Source organism: Morus notabilis, unplaced genomic scaffold (assembly GCF_000414095.1).
Source record: "Morus notabilis unplaced genomic scaffold, ASM41409v2 Scaffold15, whole genome shotgun sequence".
Classification (NCBI taxonomy): Eukaryota; Viridiplantae; Streptophyta; class Magnoliopsida; order Rosales; family Moraceae; genus Morus; species Morus notabilis.
Genome location: NW_010367234.1, coordinates 529,744 through 552,237, shown reverse-complemented (window position 1 = coordinate 552,237; position 22,494 = coordinate 529,744). Strand labels below are relative to the sequence as shown.

The following is a 22,494-nucleotide window of genomic DNA, read 5'->3' as shown; positions in this document are numbered from 1 at the left end:
TGAAGAGAATGTGAACCCTTTAACCCCTGATTTTGATATTTTGGAGTGGTGGAAAGATAATAGCAAGAAGTTCAAGGTTTTGGCTCAAATTGCCCGTGATGTACTAGCTGTCCAAGTCTCCACAGTAGCTTCCGAGTCAGCTTTCAGTACTAGTGGTCGCATTCTGGATCCATTTAGGAGTTCTTTGAATCCTAAGATGGTGGAGGCTCTTGTTTGTACTCAAAATTGGTTGAAATCTACACATGATTGTATACAAGTAAGAGACTATTTGGATGACTTGGAGACTTATGAAAACCTAGGTAAGACAATAATTTGTATCTATCTTAATCTATTTTATTATATGAACTCTAAACTATCCAAATTATTACTTAAGCTATTTTCATTTCTCTTGTAGATAACTCAACTTCAAGTCCTACTACAACCATTGAGGAGCCTATGAGTGTGGATTGATAAAGATGGTTGATGTTGCAATGCTTGCTTTGGATGGTTTTGAATTAAGATTTAAGCCTCTATGTTTGTTTTGCTTAAGCTATTTGTTTTATGTTAAGACTAATTTATAAGTATTTTGCCCACTTTCTCCGGTGCTCTCTCGCCGGACTAATAAGGATGGTTACTATTTCTATTTAATGATGAAGTTTGAATATTATATTGAACTTTAAGTCTTTGATTTTTTGAATGTTGAAACCGACCACCCAACCCACCCCACACCGCCCCAACCCAACCCGAACATCGTTGGGTTGTGAAATTTTTCTAACATCGTTGGGGCCAAATATGTGCAACCCGCACCCTTTGGGGCGGGGGAAAAAAAATTATACCCCGCACCAACCCAACCCATGAACACCCCTAGTAATGGCTTCCTATTAAACATGGGATGAGAAAAAATAAAAAGTTCGATGGTATGGTTGAGAAATGACCTCCACCAGCTCAAAAATCTGTTCACCAAATCTTAGCTCAGTTACAAAATGTGTCCATCAGATTGCCTGGTAAACATGAAAAGTATGGTGGTAAGAAGCGGAAAAGACATGCAAGCGAGCTTAATTGGATAAAGAAGAGTATCTTTTGGGAGTTGTCTTATTGGAAGTCATTGTCGTTACGTCACAACTTAGATGTCATGCATATTGAGAAAAATGTATGCGACAGCTTATTGGGCACAATTCTAGACATTGATGGAAAAAGTAAAGATACAGATAAGGCGAGAATCGATATGCAAAACATGGGGGTGCGCAAGGAGTTACATTTGTACAAAGACGGTGATCGTTGGATGAAACCACATGCGTCTTATACACTATCTCCCGACGATGGTAAAAAGTTTTGTGATTTTTTAAAATCAGTAAGGTTTCCTGATGGATTTGCTTCAAAATTAAAGAAAAATGTGATCAAAGGGAAGAATAAAATTACTAGGCTAAAATCACGTGACTGTCACATCATAATACAGCGATTATTGCCAACAGGGATACGACCATTCATGAAGAAAGAGATCGTTGATGTAATAACAGAATTAAGTAATTTTTTTGAGTTAATATGCTCAAGGACATTGCGAAAAGTGATTTAGAGAAAGCTCAACAAGATATTGTGCTTATTTTATGCAAGTTAGAAACAATTTTTCCTCCTGCCTTTTTTGACATAATGGTACATTTAGTTATACACTTGCCTGAAGAAGCCATTCGAGGAGGACCAGTTTACTTAAGACGGATGTATCCGTTTGAACATTTTCTTGGATCGTTAAAGAAATATGTCAAGAATCGTGCATGTCCTGATGGTTCGATTGCTGAGGCATACATTATGAACGAAGCTCTGACTTTTTGTTCATTGTATTTAACTGGAGTTAAAACACGGTTTAACCGACTAGCTAGAAATTGGGTAGACGATGAAGATCGTATTGTTAAAAAGATTTCTGTATTTGATACTTGCTGTCGGCCAATTGGCAAGATGACCCCCATCACATTAGATACTCATTTGCTAGAGAAAGCCAAGTGGTACGTCCTATAGAACTGTCCAGAAATTCAGCAGTTCATTGAGTACGTATTACTTTCACTTTTGTTACTTAATTCTTCATTGATTGTGTCGCATACAATCGTGTCCTTTACTTTCATTCTCTGTTAAATAGTGACCATAGGAGGGAGATTGATGTCGGCGGTCGAATCATACCATTGGATGAAATTCAATCGAAAGAGTTTCCAAAATGGTTTAAGAATAAGGTACCTTTATCAATGGTAATTTGCATTAACATTGTTAAGTCATTAAAAAGTTTCGTTTTAAACAAAATTCGTGTCTCCTTACAGATTTTTAATATTCGAAAGCAGAATGGCCCAGAAGCGAATGATCAAATACTTTCACTTTCAAGTGGTTCAAACTTCTCATGTCGAAGTTATCCTGGTTGTGTGGTGAACGGTGTCAAGTTTCTGACACGCAATCGAGATATGAATCGAAGTACTCAAAATAATGGTGTTTGTATTCGCGGATCTGATAACCAAATGTTTTATGGAGTTTTGGAGGATATTTATGAATTGTCCTACTTGAACGACAATTCTGTTATGCTTTTTAAATGTCTGTGGTTTGACACTCGTCCAGGAAAGAAAAGGATTCAGCACTACAAAAATAGAATAAGTGTTTTTGTTAAAGACACGTGGTACGAAAACGAACCTTTCATACTTGCATCTCAAGCAGAGCATGTTTTTTACGTAGACGATTTATTTAATGGTCCAAACTGGAAGGTTGTAGAACACTTTAGACATCGACATATTTGGGACATTCCAGAAATTGACATTGATGACGTGATGATAGTCTAGGATACGGAGTCTATAAATATTGAGTTGGTAGTGGAACTACCAGAGATTGACTCATTTGTATTGAATCAATATGATGTATGGTCTAATGTTGTCACTACCGATGTTAATGCAATTATGAAAGATAAGTCTCCCGTAGTTGATGATTTTATTAATGATGAAGACGATGAAACTTTAGAGGAGTACGTTGAAGAGGAAGTCATCGAATTTGAAGACGATGATGACATAAATGACGATGGCGACAATTAACAATGTAGCAGCGACGATGAGTAGAACTACATAATAGTAATATTTGTCATTTTTCTCAGATTTCGTTTTAATATTATGATCTTCTGTGAATTTATAAATATTGTTATTAATCTGAATTTGTTCACAAATATTGATGGCTGGTACGTTAGCGACTTGCGCTAGCTCTTCAGGGGGAACGCAGCCTCCTCCCGGTCCTCACAGAGTCCCCGCATACCGTGAGTCTGGTATGTTATTCTGACTTTTTTTCTCGTTCTATCATATAATAAATAAATGTAGTAGTACATGTTGATTTGAAATGCTTACATATGCTTACAGCACTTGAACCTCGACAACGTAGAGGTCGAGGTGGGGCAAAAGGTTATGAACTCGCCCAAAAGGTCCTTCAAGACGGAAAATCACAGTAGAATTTGATGAGGCGGGAAGTACTTGGAAGGCACTTGGTAAATATGGTGCCTGGTTTGATAGTGCGGTTGGTATTCATACCAGGGACATATGCGAGCCCTTCCACGATGCTTGGAAGGACATTAGCAACGTGGACAAGAGGACAATTCAGAACCGGATGCTGGTATTTTTTTATGAAATAATTTGTATAGTTTATACTATAGTTAACAATGCGTTTTAACGATGTGAAACTATTTTGCAAGAACTGGTTTAACGTGGACTACAACTACAAGAACAGCATTCTGAGGTCCATTGTTGATAGGAGGACTGGAAAAGTTCCCTGTACCGCCCCTACAAACGCTATGGTAGAGAAAGTCTCCCGAGTAACATAAGAAATCAACTTCATTGGGATCGTTATTGCGATAGGTTCTCCGGCGACAAATTTCAAGTAATTATAGATTTGTTAGAACTTGATGATTTTTTATACATAATTTCAAGTAACTATTACTTATTATAGTTAATCATAAACAGAAAATATCATAGACAAATAAAACTAATCGCAGCAACCAAAAGTATCCAAGCTTACATGGTCGGATATCGTACTCTCAGCATCGCAATAAGAAGGTTAGTACTTATTTTTTTACTTCATTATCATATTTATATGTTTGTGATTCTTGTTTGGGTGGCACATCTTGCAACTATGGTGTGCCGAAATCTTTTTAAGTTATTTTTTACAGGTTTTGATTTTTGGATCATATGAAAAATAAGTCGTTATGATGCCGAAATTTAGTTAGAATTTAAGAATTTTAACAAATGTAATTTATTTGACAGGCCAGTACGGAGACCCAAGAGCCGATGCCTGCCATAGACAATTGGGCGGACATGCATCATCGCAGGGACTCTTGGGTTAATACCTATGCGGAACATACTTTCATAAGTATTTTTTACTTTTCATATTAAATTTTTTTATATTGAAATAGTGGTTTTATAACACGTATAAACAATTATAATGTCTTATTATGTAGAACACCCTGGAGGAGGAGAGACAAACACAGAGAACACAGACTACTTCAAGCTCGACTAGACCCCTCCTTGACGAGCATGGGGTTTTGGAGCAAGTTCTTGGCATGCGTAGAGGACATAAGATAGGAGTGGGTCCGACGATCTCCCAAAAGTATTACTCTGGGACTTTTCCTTCATCTGGTGGTTCATTCTCGGACGCAACATCATCGGCTCAACCTGACCCACGTGTGGATCGTTATTTAAAGAAATCGTACCAGGAACAAATGCAGATTTATGACAATCAGATGAAGATGTTAGAGTTGGTGTCTAAATTGCAGCCCAACATCCAATTACCTACGATTGATCGTCCAGAACCAGTTGACCTAAACGCTCTTGATCTACCTTCTTCAGATGATGACAGTCCTAATGATGATTCGGTTGTTGGCGATGCTACAAACTTAGACGATTAGTTTCGTTATATGTACTATTTTATTTTTCACATTATTTAGACTTTTATATTTTTTTGAACATTATATATGCACTTCATGTAATATTCATAATATATTTTATAAATTTATTTAGATTTACTGTTTTTAATATTAATTTATATTTCACTTTTAATGATTCTTAATAAATTATATTCAGTATGTAACATAATAATGTTTAATTAAAATTATTAAAAATTAATTAATTGCCATTTTTTAAAAATTATAAAAAATAAATTATTTCAGTTTTTTGCGACGACTTTTTTAGACTTGTCGTCGCAAAAAAGTAAGATTATTTGTGTCGACATTTTGAAAAATGTCGTCGCAAAAAAGATCATATCACGAGAATTTTGCAACGGCGTATTAGCGACGCTTGGCGTCACAAATACATTTGCGACAACACTATGTCGTCGTAAAAACTTTTTTTGCAACGAATTATTTGTGACGACATATCTGCGACGACACGTCATCGCAAAAACTGTTATTTGCGACGACACTCAGGTTTTTGAGACGACAAAAAGTCGTCGTAAAAAACTTTTTTTCTTGTAGTGATTCTTGTTATGGCATACCAATTAAGCAGGAGCGTAGGGAGATAAGGCGGATGAATACGCACCCTTGGATTTTTTATTTTTTTATTTTCACCCTTAGGGTTTTCAAGGTTTTTTTTTAATTTTTTTAATTTTTAATATACCCTCTTATGTCCCCCTTGAATTTTGGTTTTTTAATTTTCACCCTATAGATTTTCCAACTTTTTCAAATATACCCCATTCATTAACAAAACTTTTAAAATATTTCCACTAAATCTAATCTAAATATTTTTTTCCTTACTTTTTGGTTTTTTCTGATTGTTCTTTTGAGCTTTTCATATTAACTCTTATAGTGTTAACTAATTGAATTTTTTTTCTTTAATTTACTATAGCTAAAAAAAAAAATTTTTTTTTCAAATTTGTCCATTTTAATATATCTTTTCATATAATCTTTACTATATGTATAAAAAGTGAACCTCACAAAAAAAATATAAATGACCCATTAAAATTACAGTTCCTAAATGCATTCTTAATTAAGCATTTTTTTTTCTAGCAACCCTCTCGATTACTATTTTCACATAAATATCTTTTCTCTAGTTTGCCTTTGTTGAACACCGTTTTTTTAATTATTTTTTTATTAAACTTTTTAGAACTTAAATTCTCATATCAAAAAATTGAATAAATTTATCAATATACATGTATAAAATATACTTCCAACTATTTAATAGTGTTGATATTATTAGCGTTTATAATATTCTTCACATTTTTAATTTATGTCTCTTTTAAAATAAAATTCTACTCCGCCGCTAATTAAGAAGGTAAGGACTCTCCATTTTAAAAATTATCCTCGTCCGAGACAAGGACGTGGATGGCCTTATTTTAGGCGGTGCATTTGTTTGTCCTGTTCGTCAAAAACTACAAGAGAATACACACAAACGTCTTTTCTTTTCTTTTTTTCCTTTTATTTAACAATGCAATCGCTATCGCCCATAGGATTTATATTATAAGAATTAATTTGGGACAAATTTTTATATATTCCACCAAATTTTAGGTGTTTATACGCAAGTTGATTTTCTTTGCTCACGATGTTCTCATCTAATATGCGCATACCCAATGGTGCATATGCGAAATATGCGAAAAAAAACATAAGATTTCGTGGGTGATTAGTGAGCGCGAAAAAGAGACTAACCACTTAAAGGGAAAAAAAAAAGATATCATTAAAATAATTACTATGTAATTTTACAGTATAATGGCGAATATCATTATAAAAATTACTACCAATTTTTATTATTCGTAATTTTTTTATAAAAAAAAATTCTTATATTTCAATTCCATTCTCATTAATTTATTATGTAGTATAACTTTTACTTTTTTTAATAGAATTATAAGGCCCAAGTCCATTAGCCTATTGTATAGATTCGTTAAGGAAACTTAGCCTATTGCATTGATTATGAAGATTAAACATTCTAGTTCTTTGCCTTCAGCCCTCCTTGTATTTAGTCAACCCCGCCAAAAAGAAAAAAGAAAAACTTGGAGCCAGCAGCACAGACAGGACGACCCGAGGCCCGTCCTGCACTCCGCCGGCTAGCCATGCAGCACCCGAAAGTGCGCAAGACTGCAAGCCGCGGAGAGCGAGACTTGGGCCTCACTAGCTTGGCTGAAGGATTCTTGGCCAAGTTAATGAACAAGCATTCTTCACGAATTTTACTTGGAAGTAATTCACAGAGAATCACTTTGCTCATGCTTATCTTCGGTCGAAATCATATGTCATTTCCCTCAATTATGTTTCTTCTTATATACCTCCCGGTCAGCTCTTCATCATGAACATTACTTGAATACTATACTTTGGAATTCTATTCATATTCTTTTTGCACAAACAATTGATAGTCAATCTGATTTCAACTTGTTTCTTAGAGAAAAAAAAAAAAAAGAAAAGATGAACAAAAAGAAAAGATCTCAATGACCAAATTCGTGATCTGTCGTTAGTTGCTAATTTCGGAAACCATCTGGTTCATATGGCTTTATGAGGATAGTCTTTGAGAATGTTGTAGTTTTCCATCGGGTTGGATTTCTCATATCTAGCATGTATTTACCTTTGGATGAATATGAAGATTAGGTGTGAAAAATTGGAAGGTTGATACTTACAGCTTGGAAATATGGTAAATTCCTCAAGAGACAAGCCGTGGTATCTAGCAAAGCATGAAGCTAGATGAACTGAGGGCTAGAATTGTGATACCTAACTCCTAAGCCTAACTATTTATTTATTGCTAACTTACCTAAGCCTAGTAAAGGTAGGTTTGATGACTTGAACATGCAAACATGCTACCCGTGTTTAGAAGATTCTAATGGGAGGAGAGTAATCTATAGCCTTGACAAATCATCCAAGGACAAGTGGCAAGAAAACCCGTATTCTGGATGCAATAGTTATGACAATCTCTAATACAAATGCTAATTCCTATTATATATTTAACTCCAAAAATGAGATAACGACCTTTTTGATATGTGTTATTTTTATTTGTACTCCAACGCTGCATAATACTAGTTCAAATCTACCTTTTGCAATCATCATTATTTATAAAGTTGGAAAAGTACACTTTTAGTTTTAAATAATTTTAAAATACAAATATTCAATATTAAATGAAAAAAATAAGCATATCATCTTATAGCAATCAAATATCAAATTTATCATAGATTATATTTGATGGCATATTTATCACTAAGTATAATATATAGCAAATTTGACACAAAAAGTAGAGAGTAATTTTCTTGCTCAAATGCGAAAATTTAGCATTGACATTTATTCGCAGACATAGGATCGCATTTTTTCACAATCTAAAGCCAAGTCCTTTTCATGAAATTTAGCAGTTAAAACCATGAGTTTGAGAGGTCTCCTTTAACTATAAACGTAATCCCTAAGATAAGCGAACTATGTGAATAGTTTCCTTTACATTTACTATGTTTTATATCTATTAAGTGATACGTTCTAGCATAAAGGTGTGACGTAAATATTATTATTGCTTACATGTCTAGATCATGATGAGATGACAAATCCCTTAATGGAAGTAGAGCGAGTACCAAGAGAGGAGCTATTCCGTTAGGTTCCAATAATATGAATTTCTCCCTAGTGCTTTGTGGAAACGATGTGCTTTTTAATTCGGTGCCATATATTGAGCTTTTATCATTATAGTTTCTGTGATGCTGACCAAAGGTAGACTTGCTCTGCCTGGCTAATTTTCAACTTAGGTCCCTAGATTATCATTGCCATGTCAATTGCAAAGTTCTTTTTTTTTGTTTTTTTGGGAAAAGGTTTTGTTGTCTATAATGGTTCTAGGCTTATCGTATTCGTTAATTTTCGTTGTATGTTAAATGAAAAATGTAATTTAAATATCCTTACATTTTTTTAAATGATATGCAATTTAATTTCCCCATAATGTTTTATTCTAGTTAGAAGAGTTAAACTGCTAGCTTGAGTGGGTTGTTACTTGTTAGATTGTGAATTTGTCATTGCTAAGTTATCGGCTGCTGTGATGTTTATATATGGTTTAGATATTCTCTCTCTTTGAGCTAATTTTTGAGAATGAGTTCTACCCAAGACTCACAATTAACTTGGTATCGATGCCAAATTACGGGCAATGGTGGTTTTGGAGTTTGGACTGGCCCTATTTTACAGTTTATATAAACTTTCTGGGAATAATTTGCATATAAATACATCCACGTTGCTAAAATATGTACTAAAAAACTGCACTTATATATGTCGTTTCAGAAGATATTTAACGTTACTAGATATTTTTCAACTAGATGCACAAAATTAACACAATAAAGAATTATGGACAGAGAATAAATTAAAAGAACAAATGAGAAAAAAAAAAAAAAAAGAGTATATATAATCAGTTTTATGGGATTAAGGAATTGAGTATAATTTCTGGTCATGTTGTTATCAATGAAACTCGTAACAAGATTACTTTTCTTTTGCTGAATCTATACAGGAAACACTGATCATAATTTACAGCCGTATACAAGCTATCACCTTATGCGTGTATTTTTTCAACTAATTTTACTTTTGGAGTGTAAGCAGATTTTTGGAGCCATGATACGTGTGTTGAATACTTGGGGGAATGAAAGAAACGTTGTCGTTTAACGCTTGCAAGATTTGAGAAGCAGAAGGTCTTAGAGTGGGCGGCTGGCGAAGGCACTCAGCCGACAAGGAAAGCAGAGCCCTTGCTTCTTCCGCCTCAAATTCACCGGCAAGCCGCGGATCGACGAGTTCCGCTATGTCCACGTCGTCTCTGCCGAACGTCGGGCCCACTCGGGACACCAACGTCCGGTTGCTCTCGGAGCAGAAGGCCTGCATTCCGGTGACAAGCTCAAGCAGGAGGACTCCGAAGCTGTAGACATCATTCTTCTTTGATGGTAGTCCAGTTCTCAGATAGTGAGGGTCCGTGTAACCCGGAGACCCCATCATCACCGCCCGATTCGGTCTCATCCCCGGCGTCACCGCAGAAGAAAACCCGATATTCGCAGAGCCGAAGTCGCAGAGCCTGCAATTCAGGTGGTGGTCCAGCAGCACGTTGGAGGCCTTGATGTCGCCGTGGACGATCGGCAAGCCGCCGCACATCTCGTGCAGATATTCCAAGGCCTCAGCTACTTGTAAGGCTATTGCCTTTCGGTTTCTCCAAGGAAGTGTAGTAGTAGTACTAGTCTCACCAACTCCGCCGTGGAGCTTATCTTCCAAGCCGCCGTTGGAGATGTAGTCCAATACCAGTGCCCATTGATCGTCTCGGTCGTCGCAATACCCGATTAGGCCGACGATGTTGCGGTGGTGAAGCTGCCTCAGAATGTCCAATTCCTGTTTGAATAAACGGCTGCCATTGATGATCTTAATAGCCGCAAGATTTGTACCAGTACTAGTCGTGGATGGGATGAGATCTCCAGCCAAGTAGACTGTGCTGAATCCACCATATCCAATCACTCTTGAGCTACAAAAATTCTTGGTGAACTTCTCAATCTCTTCCCAACTGAATTTCCTTACAACAATTGATGAACAAGTGATAGAGTCCTCCGGTTCCGCTAGTACCTTGTTATTGTTATGATGATCATGATCATCATCAAGGCCTTGTGATGTTTGCGATATTTGTTGGCGTTTGCTTCTGAAAGATGACTTTGTTTTGCCAAAGCACTTGAGGAAGCCTCGCATCGTCACGATAACACTTAAATAAAGTAGCATACTTAGTAGTAATTTGAGATGATCAGCTATAATGGTGAGTATTTATAGAGACAATGCACACGCCTGGCACAACTATTATATATATATATATATATATATAAAGTCATGGTTGGTATTTCCCTATTTGGTAAAACTAATTATTATATATATCGGTTGGTGAATGCCTATTTGGTAACCCACCGCGAGGAAGCTTATCAGAAGGTGAGAAATATATTAATATAAGGTTAAAGTCATTTTTTAGTTTTGTAGGTCAAATACTATTTTGATTCCTGATTTTCAAAAGTTTCAATAACGTATTAAATTGTCTTTAATTAGTCCTTTCTTCTATATAATCTTTAAAATACCAACGCAGAAATATACATTTTCCTTCTTAATAAAAATATCTTAATATGTGCAGATTTTATGCTTTCCATGCTGTGTTGGATTTTGCTCAATCTTAGGCCATTCCGAGATTTGTTTCCTTTCATTTTAGCTTATTTGAATCAATAAAATCTGCACATTTCTCTTGAAAAAAAACAAAATTTATAACGTTAACTTCTATTAAGCTATTAAGCTATACACGGTCCTTTTGTTTTTTCCTTGTGATTTTATTACATAATCAGATGGGCAGATGACTGTATCAAAAAAAAAAAAAAAGATGGGCAGATGACTAATTTGAAACAAAGTCATAAATCCAAGATTTATTTAATAACATTTTAAAAATAAAAGACCGAAATCTAATCTATAATTATTTTTTAAAGATAAATCTAATCTATAATTTGGAACTAAAAAAAGGTTAATACATGAGTACTTGTGGCTTTAAAAGAGGAGTAAGAGAAAATTAGTAAACTTACTTTTTGAATACATTATTTTAAGATTTTTATGTTAATATAGTTTTTTGACTAAAGGGTATTTTTTATAGGTTTAACTAAAGGGTATTAATTAAACATAAGAGTAAAAATCTAAAATACATACATTTTAAAGAATATTTATCTCATTTTTTCAATCAGTAATACTCGAGTAAAAAAAGAAAAAAAAAAGTGAAGAAAGTTGGCCAACAGAAACACATGCACGCAAAGACTCTGTTTTTCTCACAAATGGAATTACAATTTAAATTTTTATTATAATATTTTTCACAAAATTTTAAGTTCAATTTTTATTATTACAAATCTTTTTTATATAAATTTATTTTTAAACTCAAATTTTTAAATTGAACCCGCGGAGGCCTAACAACTGTACGTGCGGGACTAGTGTAGCTCCTTCCACCAGATTTTGTCGTTTTTTAAAAAATGTAATCCCATACTGGAGTTGGAGGCACAATCTGACACAATGAAATTGTGGGACAAATGAAGTAGACGTTTGGTTTATAAATTAAAATTATGAGATTAAAATTATTTTTAATTTACGTATATTTTTTATAAAAAAAATACTATAATAAATTATAAACTATGATTCGAATCGGGGTACGAATTCTCCAACCAAACAACTCCGAAACTTCCCAGTTCCAAGCCACCGCAATCAGATGCATTCCCTTTGTCCAGTCCAATTTCCCAACACGGTTTGACTTCCTAAAGACAAAACGACAACTATACTTAATTATAGATACATGCTTTGCATATTAATAATAAATAATAATAATAATAATAGAATTTATTCCAGTCAAACTAAAGGTCCCTTCTTGGCTTTATACGGGTACTCCTCGAATAAGTACATTGTACATAATAAAACACTAATTTTATTTACTTTTTTTTTTAGATGCTAGCATATATATTTGGCATAAGATCGATGAACCTGACTAGAATTCGGATTAGTTTACGAAAAACTCATGTAGGTGCGATATCTTTGTCAAAAATCGTTCTAATTAATTGTGTATCGAATTGATGTTTATCTCCATATGAGTAACGTCGGTTCTCTACTAATTATTCGAGGGAAAATATCAATATTTTCGAGCAAAAGGTCCGTTTGTAAATCTCTCCTTTTAAAAGAAGAGAAAAGCTATGTTTTTTGTGGGTCTATTATTTATATCGTTTAATCAGTGTTATTATGATTTTTTATTTTCTCTTTATTAATTAAATTGTAATTGTTTGTTTTTTAATAGATTAACATAAATAATATTTTTTTTTCATTTTAAATTGTATTTCTGATTTTTTCCCTTTTTAAAAAAGAAAAGAAAAGAAATAAATCCCTGAAAATTTTTAAAATGTCCCCCTTTTTTTTTTTTTTTTTTTTGTTGAATTTAAGAGTAAAGGATTTAAACCCTACAGTTTGTGATGGACAGATGTGTAATTTTCGATGCAACCACTATGTTCACTTGTCTTACTACAACAAAAAGTGGTTTTCAGGGAAGAGGATAAATGTCAGTTTTCTTAATTTGTTGTTAAAAGTTCTCTAAGATGACATGTTAGTAGTAATATGCAAGATTTCACGTCATTAGAGAGAAATATGTCGTACAATTTATTTTATTGATCACATTGTCCTTGTAGCTTTCTTAAAATAAATTCTATTGAAAGTCATGAAAGATTATTATTTAAATTGAGTTAATGTTTTATTTTAAAAGAAAGTCATTGTTGAATAATTATTTAAATAATACTATAAATGAGGCCAATTTACCTCCAAAAGCTTAAAGCTGAGGAAAGCTAGATTTTCGTCGGATAATATTAGCACCACTTCAGTGTCCCCTCACCAGCAAGACCACTTTTTAGCGATTAGATGTAACCTTTTTTGTTTGCCGGGGAAGCCTGAGCTTCACTAACGAAAACAATTTATCACTGAATTAAGTGCAATCAGTAGCTAGAAAGATGTAGACTTTCTCGGATAAAACTTTTTTGATCAAGCATCTGATTTATTTTTAAATTAATTAGTATTGATGTATTAGTAATTATAAACACAAGACCTGCAAATTTAATATAATTCATTAACCAAATTCAAATTTGAGTAAAAGAATATAGCCCAATAAAAGCACCTTCACCATTAAGTTCAATTGCGTTGGAGCGGTTTCTTTCAAAAGAATGGACATATTCATCCACGTCTGCGACGAACAGAATACTTAAACACCTTAAACACAACAGAAGGAATTTATTTTTTTAGTTTCTGAAAGTACCGGTTTGATAATATTACCAAGTTTTATTTTAGATTAATAAACGAATATCTAAAAAATTTGAAGTAAGAAATAAGAGGCATAAGAATTTAGTATCGCGGTTCGGTACCACCTACATCCGCGAGATCGCGCTCAAATATTTGAGCAATCTACTAAGTAAACAATGAACTCAAATTGACTTAAACAACTTGAGACTCCCTCTTTAAGTATGACGTCTATGAATTTACAACTACCCAATAGGCTTGTTCAGCTAACCCCCCTTCGACTTAACGTGAAATCCCTTCAACTCAATCAGTTTTCTCCTGAAAACCCAAATTCCTTTCTCCCAAAAAAATATGCAACACAAATGCTCACAAATAATCTAACTATCTGAAATTTTGAGACTCTACAAGCGTGCAGAAATCATTGTGAGACTCTAAATATATAACCAAATATTCCAACTGTTAAAGATTTCAATGCAGTCCATTGCACACAGTCTGTTGTAGAATCTGTTGCAATATTTTCTACAACAAAGCTGTAAATCTGGTTTAAATTCAATTTCTGCAGATTCTTGATATTCTCTATATAAATGCAGTATGATCCATGCATAATACTCCATAAACCTGAACGTTTTTGTACAGCCACACAAAATCTCCTTTACAAATCAACCAACTCATCAAAATTCAACTTTCAAAAAACATATAAAAGTTGACTTCCATTGAAACAGTTTCCAAAGTGTTTGCTGCAAATCACAGTTTTCTCAAATCATTTTATGAGTATTTAAGCTACCAAAACAACCATAGTTGACTCATCAAAATATGAAACCGTGTAATAAAACAGATTTCATCAAATCCCAATCTTTCCAAACATAATGCCTGCAAACGAATTAATTCTGCAAATTAAAATAATGCCAATAACCAAAAATCAACCTTACAACCGACAATCCCAACGGTGTCTGTAACTATTCTAACAAAGATAAATTGAGAAAAGACAGTAAATAAAGAGCACGTGATGAGGGAAATATCACCTCTTTTCATGTTCTTCTTGCCTTTCTCATTCTAGTCCTTCCTAAACGCGATTCCTTTTTCTTCCTATTTTATCTTTTCTTTTTTTCTAATTTTCTTTAATTTTAGACGATTTATCCTTGGAGATTTGGAATGCACTAGCATTAATGATAGATAAGGAGTTGATACCGCTATACTAATTAAATCCATGCAGAATGCTAAATACTAATTCTATTATAGACTATTGATAACAATGCTAACTTAATCTTTTTAACGTGTATCATCTCTATTTTTTAAAGCAAACTAATTTTATAACAAGTTACTTTTTTTACACTTATTTACAGAAGTGTCATTTCTCTCTTTTAACTTCCAAATATAATGATTTTACCATTCCTTTTTTCACTCCTAAAAGCAACGACTTTACACATTCCGTAGCAGCAGGGGAAAAAAAAAAATCGTGAGAGTGGCTTGCCTAACGAGGGAGAGATTTTTTTTTTTTTTTCTCAATGGGTCATTGTAAGATTTTAGTGTGCTATTCTCTTGAGAAGAAGACAAAAACAACTCTAAAAGTATATATTTCCTGCGAAGGTTTGTATAGATTTTTCAGATTTGCACTTAGATATTTCTTGGGATTTGATATATTTTAAATTCGAAATTGACTAATTTGCTCATTTTTAACCGCTCCAACTATAAGAGTTTTGGATATTATTGACAAAAATTGCCTCGTGTGTATTCTACTATATCTATTCCATATGGCAACGCAATAAAAGTTAGCCAAAAAAAGACATGTATAAATTTTCAATATGCATTTAGATATTTCTTAGGATACTAGTTCAATTCTACATGCGTTAAATGTGTGGAGTAATTCAGGTGTTAAGTTTTAATTATTGTGTTATTATTTAAAGTACATAAAATTAAACATAAAATCTTAAAAAGAAAAAAATACAAAAAAATGAAGTCTTGAAGGACAAAAGGGTAAAAAAAAAGAACTAAAATGAAAAAATAATTAAGTTTTAAGGTAAAAGAAACTAAAATGAAAAAATAAAGTTTTAGTGTGAAAATTAAAAAAAATAAAGTGAAAAATGACCAAAATGAAGAAATGATAAGTTTTAGGGTAAAAGGAACTAAAAAGGGAAAAAAAAGTTTCAAGAAAAAAAAGTAAAAAAAAAAAAAAAGGTCAAAAGAGGACCAAAATGATAAAATAAATATGTTTTAGGGTAAAAGAAACCAAAACAAACAAAAAATAAAATCTCACAACAAAAATAAATAAGAGTTAAAGAATGACTAAAATGAAGAAATAAATAAGTTTTATGGCAAAAAGAACCCAAACGAAAAAAAAATTAAAATTTAGGGCAAAAATAAAAAAAAATGAGTCAAAAAAGGACCAAAATGAAGATATAAAAAAGTTTTAGGAACCAAAACAGAAAAGAAATTAAATTTTTGGGAGGAAAAAAAGAAAAAAAAAAGCTCAAAATAAAGAAATAAATAAGTTTAAAGGCAAAAAAGAAAAAAAAATAAAAGAAAAGATTTGAAAAAAAAAAAATGGGGTGAGATTTCGACCAAAATATAGCCGTTTTGGTCGAAATCCCGGGTTTTTCGGGGACAGGAAATGGCTTTGTCATTTCTATAATATAGATATTATCTTTTAATATTTGAAATTGATTAAATTACTAATTTTAACATGTCAAAAAATAAGATTTATTGAATATTATTGATAAAGATTGCCTTCTGTATACTACTCTATCTATACGGCAACATAATAAAACAGTACAGTCCTATTCCCTATAAATTAATGTTTGAGCAAAATAGTTTTCTTGTCCTGAAATTCAACCTTCCACTGCGATCATAATTCCAGTGAGCCAACAACACCAACCCAAAAAGAATATGAAGACGATATCCTCCAACATATCTTCTTTGGTTGTCTTACTACTTGTAAGTATCTCTCTCTCAATCACTTACCCATTCATATAAAAAAATATTATAAGTAGTTCTTTAAATCTGTTTCCATTCTTTTTTTCTTTTTTCTTTAAGGAAGCAAATACCTTTTTGAAAACTAAAAAATGTTTATTAGGCACGTAGGAGTAATTTGTTACTGTGTTGGACGAAAACGGTGGTAAGATTAATATTGTCTAAGATTATTATTACTGGTGCTTTTGAATTTTTGGATCATTTTTAATTTACGTCTTAAACTTTAAAAACTCTCACTAAAAAAATTTTGATACCTTAAAGCCATTTTTTGAGACATACAAAAATAAAATTACCCTTATCGTAAAAATTCGTCTATTGAAGAGAATTTTAAGAAAAAAAAAAAAGATTTTAAAAATTTTTATACTTGTAGAGCATATCTTTTTTAAAAAATTTCATCTCTTTAAAATCCTTTTTTAAATTTTTTTTAAATTCTTGTCAACATGAGTTTTTACAATAATAACAATTTTATTTTTTGTCTCAAAAATTAACTCCGAGAAATTAAAAAAAAATTTAAAAATCAAGGTACCGATATAAAAATTTTAAAAACATAAAATATTAAACTCAAATTTCAATATAACAAGTACCAAAATTAAAATTTTCCTTTATAATATATCGGAGTTAACAAGATTGATTATGATCCTGATTTATGTTTGTTTCGTATATTCATCTCTAATTCTGAATCATAATTTATACATTTTTTATAAATAAATGGATATTTTTCATTGTAGTCATGTTTAATGTATTCTTAATACATAGATGTCTCTATTCTATAACAGTTTTATAGACAACACAGATTAGTCATCTTACTAATTTAGAAATAGACAGTATCTCAACCTTTATAGAACAATGTGTCCAACTTTATCCGACTGACAAACAAATTAATACTCTACTTTTATATTTAAGATTATATATTCTTTATATAGGAATGAGTATTTTACCCACAGGAGTGGGTACACCCACTCTGAATAGAACGGGTGTGAGGGTTATTAGATGGGTATAGGGTCAGTATGAGGGTTTATATTGTCCCCTGAATCGGTAGTGGGGCGGGGACATTATATATTAAAATAGTATTTAAAAAGGATGAGTTTAAAAAAAAAATAAAAGTATTTTACTATTTTACCATCTTAAAAAACTAATAATTTTAAAATTTTAAAAGATATAAATGTTATATTGATTAATTTTATATTTAATTTGTCGCAATATTTTTTACCATCTTAAAAAACCATAATGAAAATGTGAGAGCTTTTTATTTGTTGTTTCCCTTGTCTATGACTTGTTTTATATGTTTATCATAATTTTCTCATTTCTTAATGTAATTATGTTGTTGTTTTAGGATTTTGTCTACTATTTTATGCAGACTTATTTTTTTTTATTTAAAAAAATTGGGTAGGTGCTTCTTTTTATTTGTTTAAAAAAAGTTTCCTTTATTTGAAATAATTAGATTTCATTAAGTTTAATTATTTTACTTTTTCTGTATTTAAATCTTAATATTCATTATGTTTTCTTTCCTATTTTGTTGATACATTAGGTTTTTTTTTCTTTTTTTTTTATTAAGTAGGGATATAAACGTTTTTATATGCATGACAATATGTATTTTTATAAATAAAATAATAAGTAGGTATTTTTAGCTTCAAGATACTATAAATAAGCATTTCTATAAATAACACAAAACTTTTATAAAATTTTCTCTATTAAATTTTCCCACACATTAATATATTATTTAAGCGTATAAAAGTATCAAGAACTCTTGAGTTTGCGTTAATTCTTATCATAATACTATTAAATTTGTCATTTAAACTTCATTTGAAATTATTGATCATAAAAAATTTAATGGTTAATCCCACAAATGATTTTTGAGGTTTACCATCTATCTCAATTTAATCTCTAATTTTTAAAACGTCACACAATTGGTCTATAAGGTTTTACTTTATTTCAATTTTAGTCATTATGTTAGTTAGGTGTTCAATATTTGAGAGAATCTGTAAAAATTAAGAACATAAATTGGAAACATCTAAAATTTAAAGACTAAAACAATACGAAAAATAAAAATTAATTTCCACATATAGTACTAAAATATCTTAGATGTTTATAATTTTAGGCTAAAAATTTAGACAGTTTCTGTTTAACACCTAAATAATAGAAAGATTGAAATTAAAACAAAGTAAAATCTCAAAAATTAACTATATAACATTATAAAAGTCAAAAACAAAAATAAAATTAAAAATAAACCTCAAAACCATTCACAGATTAACCCAAAACTTTGTCAATGAAGGTACAAAAATGAACTCGGGCCATTAGTAGCTCATGTCCAACATGACGAAAGATTGTCATATGGGCGAGCCCGGATTAAGACTAAAAGTTACTTGACAGAGGTCTTCCAGCCAATGGGTTGACCCAATGGAAGGGCTGAATTGTTTTTCAGTTGGAGCACTATTAAAAAAAAATGAAAATATGGAGATTTTATTTTTAAAAGTATATGAGCCGATATTCTTAATAAATATTTTATTTGATTAAAAAAGTTATGAATTAAGAATAAAGAGTAAAATTTTAACTCATACACTTTTAATGAGTATTTGTCATGATTACTCTAAAAGCATTAGTAATGGTCTTTTATTAGATGGAAACATAGTTATTATGGGTGTGTTCTTTTGCATTTTAGATTTAAGCATTCTTGAGTTAAGATTTTGAGTTGAGTTTGAGTTATAATTTGAGTTAAAGTTAAAACTTGAGTTTGTGTTTGCTTGTGTACATTTGAGTTATAGTTTGAGATAAGAATAACTTGAGTTTGTGTTTGTTTGTGGTAAGACTTGAGTTGTGAATAGTGGATAGCCTTTTTTTTCTTTTTCGATTTTATTCAATTCTTTTGCTTTTTTTTTCCTTTTTTGAATTTATTCATAATTGGAATTATTTGTACGTAATTTGGAATAATGGGTAACTGGTAATTTTAAAAAAGCATAAATACAGAAAAAAAATTATAATAAAAATAAATAGTAGAATATCAGTTTCTATTATAATTAAGTTCAAACCGACAACAATAAATACATAAATTACAACATAAGTATTATACACCATATAATATCATATCGTAGCACATAAACGACCTATGAACGAGGGCTATTAGCGCGCACGCCGGTGCCGGTACACTGCCCACATTGTATGCGCCCTTGCATCCCTTAAAGTATTCATCTCAACTACTGCATTTGAATCCAATGGTTGACCCTCATGGTTAGTACTGTCATTGATGTCCTCATCAACATTCTGTGGATCAATGTCTGCAACCGGAACGCCATCTTGTGAGTACTGCTCCAATAGGTTGTCTCCATTACGGTATATATGGATAAAATTGTGTATTATAGCACATGCTACTGGAATCATAGCTTGTTTGCTCATGGGGTAACGGTTAATGGTTTTCAAAATACGAAATCTAGCCTTCCACACACCAAATGTTCTTTTAATGACATTACACAGTGAGGAGTGGGTGTAGTTGAACAGCTCACATTCGCTTTGGAACCCTCTTCCACTGCGATTCCTATATTCTTGCAAGTGGTACGTTGTCCCCCGATATGGTGCCATGAAGCAGCTGTTGTTAGCGTAACCCGAGTCGACGAGGTAAAATTTACCTATACGTATACGTATAATAATTAACAAATAAGCATACAGATTAAGTATTTGGAATGTCATTGTACATATAAAAAGTCATTACTCTCTAACCTGGTGGCGGTTTCGGAAATCTTTTGACTGGGCTATCTAAGGCGGATGCGAGTACTCTCACATCGTGTGCCGAACCCTCCCATCCAGATAACATGTATGTAAATTTCATATCAAATGTGCACACCGTAAGCACATTTTGTGAAAAGAACCCCTTCCTATTTCTATAAAGTTCAGCAGTTTCACGAGGAGGAACACATGGGACGTGAGTACCGTCAAGTGCTCCAACATAATCCTTCACATTTACAAGAATTTTGTTGGTTATATTATATAAGGTAATAATTTTAGAAAGCATTATAAACTACATTAAAATTTAGATGTGCATAATTAATGAACAATACCGAACTTACATCGAACCACGGTGAGTATTTGTTTCCACTAGCAAGTATGTGCAGGTGAACGGTTTGGAAATCTGGATGTCTAATGAAGTCCTTCTTCAATGAGCATACGACCTTAAGAACTTTGGTGAAGTACTCTGACACCGTTGATCCAGATCGCTGCCAATGGTCATGTGCCTCCTTGTTAGTTTGGTTCTGACATAATATAGTTAGGAATATGAATAATTGCTCGTCAACATTAGGTGGACGGTCAGTTGCAATAAGCCTTCCTCCTCGAGGATGTAACTTAGACGCAAGAATGCATCACTACTCATACGGACTTTGTCATACATCACTAATGGACTGCGTTCCAAATAATAATTCACTCTAACTGCACCTCCCCAACCTAAAGTGTGCCTTCGGCAAGAAGGTTCTCTGTACACAAATCCAACACATAATAAAGTCACTGCAACTACCACTTGTCTGAAAAAATTATCTACGCTGTCACTTGCTGATTCATTGGGATCCATTGGGTTTGAATTCCCACGTATATCCATCCCTGCCAAATTTTTCAACTAATATAGCACAAAGTTAAATATTGCAAAATGTATGCATAACTGTAAATCATATAAATCAACTCTTCGATAAAATCTGTTCAAAGCAATAACAATTGTCCTCAAGTTAGAAATGATTCATCAGTACTAATACTGACAACTAATGAATGAAATAAAACCGTAGACGCATCAATAACGACAAGTCTATTTAAGTTCATAACAAGTAAATGAAATCTAGAAATCTCAACTCTGCCGCCGCCATCACAATTGTGAAGAACCATCTTCTCCACGTGGCATTGGAAATGGTGGCCCTGGAAATGGTGGCACGTACGGTTGGAAAGGTGAAGTGGTTTGCTGGAATGTGTAGGTGAGTGCAGGATTCGGTTGTACGTGAGACTGAAAGTGTTGGTTCCCGAATCAAATTCAGGTGCGGAAGCGTGGTGGAGAGGCGGATCGTGTATACAAAAATTTCAGAAAAACTTTTGAGATACTCTATAGATTATATTAATTTATGCACGAATAAATTAATCGCATTAATTTACATCAAGAACTCAATCCGGAAAAATACCTGGAAGCCGACTCGGATGATAACTTGAATTCTTTGACCACGAACAGTCCTTGCTCCAAGCTTTGTGTTTACAATACCAAAGTCTTCCACGTCAATTTCTTGATTCCACGTAGACGTGTGTGTGGGCACACGTGAGACAAAACAGGTTTCTTAAACACTCGAATTTCCACAAACACCAACGCATGCACGATGTGGAATTTTTTGAGAAAAAGTTTTCTCTTTTTTCTTCAATGAGAAATTATGCCAAAACTAATTTAGGGCAGAAAATATGTCTCAAAAATTGTGTCCACAATTTTCTATCATTCTCATATTTAAAGAGTAGAAGTCAAACTTCAAAACAGACTCAAATCCCTATTTCCAATTTTGAATTTGGAACAAAAAATCCCTTCCCCTTATCTCCAAGGTGGCCGGCCACACAGTTAGGGTTTTACCCTGTGTGTGGCGCCAATAGCAAATAGGGAAGGAAGAGAAATCATCTTTTATCCTGTAGTCCAATTTTAATTCAAATTCAAATTCGAATTTAAGTCAAACTTAAATTAATTTGAATTCTAAATTGAACAACTTATCAAATAAGTTTAAATGGATAAATCTAGATGTGTTCAAATTCAAATTTAAATAATCACATTATTTAAATAATAATTAATTCTCAATTAATTATTTTTCGAG

The 22,494-nt window shown here is 32.4% G+C and overlaps 1 protein-coding gene across 1 annotated transcript; it reads right to left on the bottom strand.

Moving 5' to 3' along the window:
* Window positions 1–9,474: 9,474 nt before the first annotated feature.
* LOC21405627 (probable receptor-like protein kinase At1g33260) lies at window positions 9,475–10,568 on the bottom strand. Its single transcript, XM_024174823.1, has 2 exons — window positions 10,505–10,568; window positions 9,475–10,406 (listed from the first exon to the last, which is right to left on the bottom strand). Exons 1-2 carry the CDS (start codon window positions 10,534–10,536, stop codon window positions 9,485–9,487), a joined length of 954 nt encoding a protein of 317 aa, XP_024030591.1. The 5' UTR covers window positions 10,537–10,568; the 3' UTR covers window positions 9,475–9,484.
* Window positions 10,569–22,494: the final 11,926 nt, after the last annotated feature.

What these genes read in the sequence shown, in the direction of transcription:
- LOC21405627 (XM_024174823.1), bottom strand. Translation starts at nt 10,536, where the DNA reads ATGATGATCATGATCATCATAACAATAACAAG. An exon ending in ATCATCATAACAATAACAAG is followed by an intron (nt 10,407 to 10,504) that starts GTACTAGCGGAA and finishes GAATTTTTGTAG; the next exon opens with CTCAAGAGTGATTGGATATG.